This window comes from Rhamphochromis longiceps, linkage group LG4, assembly GCF_057381845.1.
Source record: "Rhamphochromis longiceps isolate RC_006_pf linkage group LG4, R_longiceps_female_GT1.1, whole genome shotgun sequence".
Classification (NCBI taxonomy): domain Eukaryota; kingdom Metazoa; phylum Chordata; class Actinopteri; order Cichliformes; family Cichlidae; genus Rhamphochromis; species Rhamphochromis longiceps.
This window is the reverse complement of record NC_140560.1, coordinates 3,045,653-3,055,348: the sequence shown is the minus strand read 5'-3', so window position 1 is coordinate 3,055,348 and position 9,696 is coordinate 3,045,653. Positions and strand designations below refer to the sequence as shown.

At 39.3% G+C, this 9,696-nt stretch overlaps 1 protein-coding gene across 2 annotated transcripts; it reads left to right on the top strand.

Moving 5' to 3' along the window:
* Positions 1–5,856: 5,856 nt before the first annotated feature.
* Positions 5,857–8,534, top strand: tac4 (tachykinin precursor 4). Of its 2 annotated transcripts, none has more exons than XM_085405059.1 (5): positions 5,857–6,156; positions 7,594–7,693; positions 7,810–7,842; positions 7,950–8,003; positions 8,192–8,534. In XM_085405059.1, exons 1-5 carry the CDS (start codon positions 6,031–6,033, stop codon positions 8,224–8,226), a joined length of 348 nt encoding a protein of 115 aa, XP_085261185.1. In that variant the 5' UTR covers positions 5,857–6,030; the 3' UTR covers positions 8,227–8,534. The 2 variants fall into 2 exon arrangements, with proteins under 2 accessions (XP_085261185.1, XP_085261188.1); XM_085405062.1 differs by having other exon boundaries at positions 5,858–6,156; positions 7,597–7,693.
* The last annotated feature ends 1,162 nt before the right edge of the window (positions 8,535–9,696 follow it).

Genomic DNA, 9,696 nt, shown 5'->3' with positions numbered 1-9,696 from the left:
CCAAGGTGGCTGTGGATGAAGAGGGCTGATCCGTGGGTGGCTGTCGCTGGGACGCAGGCTGGGGTCTGCTCAACCTTAGCTGGGTGCCTGGATGATAGTGTCTGATGTTGAAAGACCCAAAACACCAGATGACCCCATGTTACATCACTGAAAATGCGTCCCAGCGCATCCAAAGATGCATCGTGCACACTCCATAAGCTCCTTATGGACCTCCCATCATGGCGTACCCGCTCAAAGGAAATGATTCTTTGGCCTCAGAAACATGAAGCAACAATTCTGAGTAAAATGCAGCTGAAATGTATAAAATCACAAGTTTATGTATTCAAGCAATGAATCATCAAGGAAAATGAAACTGAATGTTTCCCAACTGAGGACACTTCATTTAAACAGATCCCATTCAATTTAGGATTTTAAATACTTATGTAACAAAATTACATTATAAGATTTACATGTAATCAAACTACTTAAAGTCAGGAGTTTAGGGCATGAATTATACAAACCTCTCTTTCACTCTCTCTTTTGCTGCAGGCGTCTCTGAACTGCATTTCCTTATGCTTCCTTTCCTCTGTCTTTGTCTTTGTTTTAAAACTGCAAACTCTTTCATCAGTTCCATCAGAGGGTCCTTTCTGATTTCTGGATGCTCTCAGATTATTTATGCTTGATTTGGTGCTATGTAAAAATAAATAAATAAATTTAATTGAACACGCATGACTGGCTGGAAAGGAGACGTGAGAAGAAACAGGTATTAAAAACATTAAAATGTTTGGAGCTTTGGTATTTTCATTTGTTATTATAGAGAGCCATGGGCTTAGACTGAAACATTAAGACAACATGATTGTGCAACAGAACTATGAGAAGCAGAGACAAAAATTAAAAAAGTGAACATGCACAACAACTTTGAACATGAGCAATAACAGTAACCCTGCTGAAACACACAAGCTATTAAAGTTAAGTGGTTTATAAATTAAAACAAGTGAATTTATCACTCAGCTGAATAGTTGCTGCTTTCACACTTAAGCAGGTTATTTCCCAACACCCCCCCACACACACACACACACACAGAGGTGGAGCCCAAAGGAGTCGAGTGGAGTTTATAGCACTGCTCTGAATCCCTGTTGTAGTTTGCATTTATACTGGTGTGCTGTGCTGTTCAGTGCCGTATAAGGTTTGAGGAAGATAAATCCTACAGAATAACAGGGCTACATGTGAGGATTATGGGACTGTGGAAGGCTGGTGAGGTCAGGTGAAAACAGTTAACATCTGTAAAGACCATTAGAGCGATGATGACAATGACAAAGATGGGCAAAAACTAAAATGGGAAGCAATCAAAAGACTAATACGAAAGACAGACAGTAAACAATTACAGACCAATATCACTACTCCCACAGTTCTCAAAAATTTTAGAAAAGTTATTTATTAATAGACTTGATAAATATATTGAGAAGCATCATCTCCTAAGTGATAACCAACATGGTAAAAAGGCCCACTTCAGTGGCAGTGATGGAACTTGTAGAAGGGATATCTACTGCAATAGATAATAAAGAATATACTGTTGGTGTTTTTATAGACTTAAAACAGGTGTTTGATACAAATGATCTATATTAATGAATAAACTAGAGAGATATGGTCTTAGAGGGATAGCAGACAAGTGGATGAAAAGTTACCTGGATGACAGAAACCAATAATGTAAAATCTAATCAGCTGAAGGTAACTTGTGGTGTTCCTCAGGGCTCTGTGCTGGGCCCTAAATTATTCATGTTATATATAAATGACATATGTAGTGTTCCCAAACTGTTAAAATGTGTATTGTTCGCTGATGACACCACTCTGTGTTGCTCAGGTAAAAACCAGGAACAGCTTCTGACTACAGCGGAAAAGGAGTTAAATATATTTAAAACACTGGTTTGATGTAAATAAGTTATCATTAAATACAAACCAAACAAAATGTATTAATTTTGGTACCAGACAAATGAAAGATTTATCTAAAATCAGGGTTGATGGAATTGAAATTGAAAGAATGTACAGTTAAAATAAATTCCTTGGAGTGATGATTGATGATGAGCTGAGCTGGAAGTCTCATATAAACCATGTGAAAACAAAAATGTCAAAAACCATTGATTTTCTCTACAAAACAAACATGTCCTGAACAAGAAATCATTACACACACTATTGTTCTCTGTGCTTCCATATATGACTTACTGTCTATAGATACGGGCTAATGCATATAAAACAAATACTCTTCCCATTTTGGAGTTACAAAAAAGAGCTATAAGAATTATAAACCAATCAAACTATATAGAACCAACTAACGTTTTGTTTATTAATCTGAATACCCTGAAATTTTATGATTTAGCTGAATATAAAATGGCACAGATAATTATAAAGCACAAAACAACTGGCTTTGCTGCAGTCAGAGAGAGTCAATATGACATAAGGGCAACAGATTTCTTTAAAAAGAACAAGATGAGGACGAACATAAAGCAGAGACGTGCTTCTGTTAGAGGAGGAAACCTGTGCAATAGTTATGACAGGGATTTAAAAAGGTGGAGTTCATTTCACTTGTTTACAAACATGTTTAAAAGTAGATTATTAGAAAAATATATAAATCAAGAATGAAAAGAGCAAAAATAATAATACTGAAACTCTTGGTTGTTTTGCTTTGATTATTTTAATGAAATTTAATTTAATCGATTTACTTATCTAAGGTGGAAAGGTTTTTTATTTTGTTTTGTTTGTTTGCTTTGTTTTACTCTTTGCTTCGAGCCCTGTGTATATGAGCTGCATGCTAGAAGATCTTTTGTTAAAGCGTAATAAGCACATGATTCAGCCAATACCTTTTGATCAGCTTTGTCTCGTGCTTTCTCGCTTTGTGGTAGATCTTTATTCTGTATTCACTGAGATGCTAATCAATAAATCAATATTCAACTCAACATGGTGACGGAGACAAGGGATCACAGGAAGGCAAAAGAAATATCACTGAAACAAGACAGAGAGGGAGATGGTGAGGGTGGAAGAAATGATGAAACACGTGAAATCAAAGCAGGAACTAAAACTAACATAATGAATAAAGCAAAAAAACCCAGGAATCCCAAAACATAACAAACTTCAAGAACAATAAAAGACAAACTCAAACACCAAGAACCCAAATCCTCGTTGGAAGTTGTTAAATCTGAAAGAATTATTTTGAAGCACAGATTGAACAGGTTGAGTCCATGCACGAATGTCAGCTACAACAATGGGAAAAATGTTGACACTGGTAGAAAACAAGCTACTGCATTAAGACTAACAGCCAAGCTAGATATAGTTCAAGCCTGTTACAGATGGTGCACTAATCAACAGACAGACAGAAAAAACTCACAGCTGCTGAGCTCTGCATCACTTTGAACACATGCTGCAACATGCAGCTACATCTTGAGGAAGATGAAGGTCAAGTTACATCAATGCACACAGCATATTGAGCATCAGACAGACAAAGTATGTGGGTTTGTTAGTTGGTTGAGACCAGAATCGGAGCTCAAAGAGTGAATAAAACTGCACTAACGCTCCTCCAAAATGGCCAGAAAGGCTTTGGCTACTATGCTAATTGCTAATTCGTTGCAATCTTCACCTTTTCACAGCTTTTACCTGAAAGCTGCTCATAAGAACAGCAATCGCTACATCAGAAATCATCAAAGCTACACACAGCTTCCTGAGGCTGTAGAGCTGTATAGAGCAGCACCTGCTATTAGACGAAAAACTTATAGACTAATGCAGTGTTGAATGGTGGCCATAGCATCGGCTATGTGGTGTAGGATAAGCTGCAGATTTAAAGCAGTAGTGTTTCTTTGTGAATTTAGTTGCATAGACATGTTGCTAATTTCCAAATTGAGCATCAGAATGGTAAAAAAATGCTTTAAGTAAGATAAGTAAGAGCTACACCAGCAGAAGACCACATCAGGGCTACACCTGTCAGCTAAAAACAGGAAGCAATTCACACTGGCTTACCAAAACGTGACCATGGAAGATTGGAAAACCATTACCTGCTCGGATGAGTCTCAATTTCTGCTGCAGCATTTTGGTGTCAGCATCAGAATTTGGTGTAAACAGCATGAAAACATGGCGCCATCCTGCCTTGTGCCAGTGGCTCTGCTGCAGGTGGTGTACTGGTGTGGGGAATGTTTTCTTGCTGCAATTTTTTGCCCTTTAGTACCAACTAAGCATCATTTAAACACTACAGTCTACCTCAGGATCGCTCCTGACCTTGTCCACCCTGTATGACCATACTGTACTCATCCTCTGATGGCTGTTTCAAGCAGGATATGTCAGGAGCATGTCACAAAGCTCAAATCATCTCACGCTGGTTTCACAAACATGGCAATGAGTTCACTGCACTCAAATAACCTCCACTCTCAGCACATCTCAATCCAATAGAGCACCTTTGTGATGTGGCGAAGCAGGATATTCACATTATGGATGTGCAGCTAACAAATGTCAGAAACTGGGTGATGCTGTCATGTATGGACCAAAATCTCTTTTCAGCCCCTTATTGAATCAGGGAGTCCAACCCGGTACTAGTAAGGTGTACCTACTGACGTGGCTGACTGAATTTTGTGCTTTCTTTATAGTAAATAAAAACATTTCCTTCAAATGTTGATACAAATCGATGCATCAAAATTGACCAAAATTCAGGAAATGAAATGTCTGATACTCACAGGTTCCTGGGAGAAGTCTTTCAGATCCCTCACATGTAAACACTTCTGGTCATGTGTCTCAAGTATGAAATCTGCCCGGTGTGCTTAACTCCTGTCCCAAAAGAAAACTCCAATTTTGCTCCATCTTTCACTCTCCTCACTGAGTCTTGAATGAAGAGCTTGTGTAAAGCTATTTTCCCCAAAAGGAAGTGAGCGCTCCTTAACTGTTGCTGAGAGATGAATCAGTTATGCCACATAAATAAATAAATAAATAAATAAATAAATAAATAAATAAATAAATAAATAAATAAATAAATATGTGCAAAATTGTTTGCGTGGGTGTAGCTACTTGTGCCACTCATTAAAACACATAGAGGTGGAGACTGATTGATCAAATGGATACTAATAGCAGAATAATTTGTTGGTGTTAACAGCGTTTTTTCAAAGAGTTCTGGTGAGCTGAAGAATCCTGTATTGAAAATGAAAGAAAATTGAAGTCATAGGACATTCAGAGCAGAACCAGTTGAGTTTTACCCAGCGGGTGGGTCCAAACCCACATGTGGGGCTGATGCACAATTGTGTGTTTGTCACAGATCAAGTCAAAGGATGGATTCTCGTCAGAAGCTGCACTGATCATGATTATAAACCCATCATAATACTGTGGCACTCACCCGCAGAGTCACACAAACAAACCATGAATACATCTAGCCCCGAAAATCAAATTGCACTGGGACAAGGCGACACGAACCATAAAGAGGACACAAAACACGATTATGATCTGGTTCAGGGAAATATAACCGTGTCAGTTGGAGTTGTGATTTGGTTTGGCGTCTTGTGCTCAGCCTGTAAAATAAAGACACATCCTGTCTTTTCCTACGCTCGCACCATTTTTCTTCCTTTGGGTTCATCGAGCTGACATTTCAAAGGCACACTGTGTCATACATGGCTTTGCCACATTTTACCATAAACGTGTGGGGTAAATGAAACAGAAGCTAACCAATCAGCACACCCATCCTTCACAGTTTGGGTCAGTTGGTTTTAGATTAGATGAAGTTTACTCACAGTCAACAGCTCATGAGTCAGACAGAGGGGTGGGAAAAAATCTGGCCCGCAGGATGTGTTCGGTTTAATACGAGGCTGCTGGAGGAAGCGGGGAGGAGCGAGCACAGGGCGTTTATAAGAGCAAGCACGGACCTCGCCTCAAGACCAGAGCACAAAGTGCAGAAACATAACCACGCGTGGACGGGTTGAATTCTGTTGGCTCCTGTATGCGTCCGAATCAGGGAGACTCTTCTTGACTATTTGCAGCCACTTCTATATTTTATTATTGTTGTTATTACTTTGGCATCCTTAGGTAGCCATGGAGACGCTGAAGTTTGTAGTAGTGATGCTGGTGGTCGTGCTGGTGCAGGTTTGCAGCGCGCTGGGGACTCCGCTCTCCGGGGAAGAAAACGACGGAGAAATGTGGACGGTGGAGGACTGGCAGGTACAACCCCCACCCCGACCCCTCAAAGAAAAGAAAAGGGAGAGGAAGAGAGACGCAGATTTGAGGGTTGCATCCCCATATTACGGAGCTTTGTAGAGAAAAAGATATTTTCTTATCAGAATCAAGTCTAAATTTGTTTAAGCTGTATAAATATTACAAAACAAACTTCTCTCTCTTTCTCTTCTTCTGCAGTTTCTTTGACTAACTTGCTTTTCAGCACCACAGACAGAGACCGAAAGTCCAACAGAGGCTGGAGGATCATCGCCTTATTTGTTAGAGCCAATCATCTAAAATCATCAGCAGCCGATATTAAAAAATAGTTCTGGTAATAGTTCTCTGTCGAATGTGCCTGCAGCTACAAATCCTCAGAGAAATGTGAACATGACAACCGAGCGTGTCCGCCAAACTGGTAATTAGATGGTAAATGGGCTCGTTCACGCTTTTCCACTCTAACCGAGCAATTCAGTGCTTCACACACACACACACACACACACACACACACACACACACACACACACACACACACACACACACACACACACACACACACCTGGTCTATCTGACCTGGTCGATCTCCTCGTAAACATGCTAATTTCCTTTATTCATACATTTCACTTAAAGCCAAAAACTGAAGTACAGACAGTGAAGTGTGTTCAGTGACGTCAGACGCGTAAGGGGTCACCGTGTGAGCGTCACCGCTGGAATAGTTGAAAGCGAGGAGAACTCGTCCAGGGCAGAGACGTGTTCGTGCTGACTGCAAACTTTAGACTTTTGGAAATAAATTCACGCGTGATGCTGTGCTTTATATCTACGTGAGTGTGGCGAGCCTCAGTCTTCTGTTGTTGTGTGTGCAATTTTCTGGGACACATCTGCAGATCCGCTGAATCACATGCCTCCGAAATAAGAAAATCTGCGGTGGTTTATTTGCGATTTGACGCGTAGAAATGAAGGCCTAGCAGGCACAGATGGCGTGTTTATTACCATATTTAACAGCTGGAGTCTCAGCTAATGTCTCTGCTTCTGTGGCAAAGCATTTCAAAGCCATGTTCACGAGTAATTCTTACAGCTAAGATGTGTCATTCGGAAACATTTTAGAAGTCTGAGAAGTAGATGTGTTACAGGGTTATGAAGTCTCCACGACTACAAATAGTGTTTTGTGTGTTTGGTGTGGTATATCTATAGTATGTGGTGACCTTTAGTCCAGATGCTGGTGAAGAATTTTGTAACAGACTTTTATGAGACACAAAGAACGAGTGTATGCAGAGCTTAATACTCCCATTTCTGCTTATTTCCACAATCTGACTAGATCCTAGTATTTATATCAGCAATAACTTATTGTACTATATGTACGTGTGTGTGTGTGTGTGTGTGTGTGTGTGTGTGTGTGTGTGTGTGTGTGTGTGTGTGTGTGTGTGTGTGTGTGTGTGTGTGTGTAAGCAGGGTTACCCAGTGGAGAGAGGAATAACCATTCGTCTGGCAGATCTCATCAAGCGGTCCAAAGCGCAGCAGTTCCACGGTCTGATGGGAAGAAGCTCAGGTGAGCAAATAAACCAGCTCATAATTGTACTGCATGGTTTAGAGTTGATGATGTGCTCCACAGTCCTTTTTGCTTCCTGTAATACCCGAGACTTCTTTATCTCTTGCTTGTTACAGGTGTATCCCACGCTGTGAGACTGGGCAGGAAAAGTGAGTAAGACAGATTAGAGTTCAACTTTTCTTTATTGTTTTATTTTGGTAGCGAGCCTAAAAATCTTTGTGTTCCTCTTTCTCTGTGTGTTGGTTTGTTTTTACAGGAAATAAAGGGGAGATGTTTGTTGGACTCATGGGCAGAAGGAGTTTAGGAGGAGGTAAATGTCCGGCTACAGCCACGTCTATTTGTATATAATGTTTGCTTTGCATAACTCTTTAGATAGAGAAGCGGCTCTGTTATCATGTTTGAATCTGCCATTTAAAAAGTGATTTTCAAGCTTGATTATAATCAAATCTAAATGTTCATTCTAATATTTGTTTTTGCTGTTTTCTTTCTGTTTTACAGACATGGAAGAAGAATTTAAATCGGACTCTTACTGAAGACAAAAAAAGAAAAGAAACCAAACTCCATTTCAGTTATAACGTCTTATTCAGCCATCCGTTGTTGACCAACAGGACACTGAGTATGATGCACTTTGACCGACACGGTCCAAACACCTGTTACAATGAGCTGAAATAAATGCTTTTAAAAATCGCTAACTTCACTCCCGTCGATCTGATGAACTGCACTGCTGTATGTTGTAGCTGATGATATCTTGCCACATTTAAACTTAATGCATATGTAAGTCTCGTGTCTTTTCAAAGGGTTCGCTCAGTTTGTGCCAGATTCATTAAAGATGATTTCATTAGCTAAGTGTGCTTTCTTTCTCTGTCATGCATTACTTGCAGAATATCATTCTCTCGTGTTCATGACCCCTACTGGTCCACTAATTCTTAATTTACGTTTTAATAATTAGAAATAAGCAAAAAAGATGTTTGGTGTTAATTGTTATTACCTATTGTTATTTAAACTCACTAAAATAAAAGTGGAATAGAAACCCTGAGTATACGAGGGCATTTTTAAGTGTATTTACAGGGAACCACACTAATATTCAGCTCTGCTTTAGGCTACATTTGCTTATCTAATAAGTAAATTAATTCATTAATTAATAAATATTTAGAATTTGCAACCGAAATAAACATTTGGTAACAGATGTTTTATTTAAAACACTGACAGGCACATTCTTTTCCCCTGCATCAGCCCTCTGTAAAGATATTACAATTAATAAATCACATGTTACATCTTTGCATCTAACTAACATGAAAGCGTGACCAGGAAAAAGAGCAGATCAAAGGTCTCCTATCATCTCCCTCATGTGTGGAATTAGCAAGTGTTACAACTCTGAGTCAGTTCTGCTCTTTAAACATTTTGAGGCACCACAGAGATCTGTTCTTGATCCAGTTATTTAATCTAATAATAATGACATTGTTATTCCAAACCAACACTTTATGTTCAACCTTCTTTTTAACTGATGATACAATAATATATGCTAGAAAGAGCCTGCAGGCCCTGATTTATCTTAATCCCCTCAATCTCTCTTTGGCAGCTCAAAATCAGCATAAATGCAGAAAGGATCTTAAAATAATCTTTTTGAAAACCTTTACATCCTGTGCAAATAAAATAAATGGATCTTATAAATATTTTTTTTAATAGCGTGTGAAAAACGTTCATTTGAGATTCATGTTCAACGAGGGGCTCAAACACTGCACCGTACAGAAATGTTGTCTTTCATTTTCCAGCTGCAGTATTATTGTGCAGTCAGTCTCCATAACTGTCCTGGCCTATGAAGAGATTCATGCAGCCCAAACAACACTCCATCACTTAAACCCCGTATGTCATCATGCTTCTTTGAGCTCTGAAGGAAAAGCTTGGATGGATTCCCTTGAACAATTAACAGCCCTCGTGTGGTATTCCTTTGTAAAGCCTCCAAACCACACATCTCTCATTTAAGTGTTGTAACAACAATTAAC

What these genes read in the sequence shown, in the direction of transcription:
- tac4 (XM_085405059.1), top strand. Translation starts at nt 6,031, where the DNA reads ATGGAGACGCTGAAGTTTGTAGTAGTGATGCTGGTGGTCGTGCTGGTG. An exon ending in TCTGATGGGAAGAAGCTCAG is followed by an intron (nt 7,694 to 7,809) that starts GTGAGCAAATAA and finishes TGCTTGTTACAG; the next exon opens with GTGTATCCCACGCTGTGAGA. An exon ending in TGTGAGACTGGGCAGGAAAA is followed by an intron (nt 7,843 to 7,949) that starts GTGAGTAAGACA and finishes TTGTTTTTACAG; the next exon opens with GAAATAAAGGGGAGATGTTT.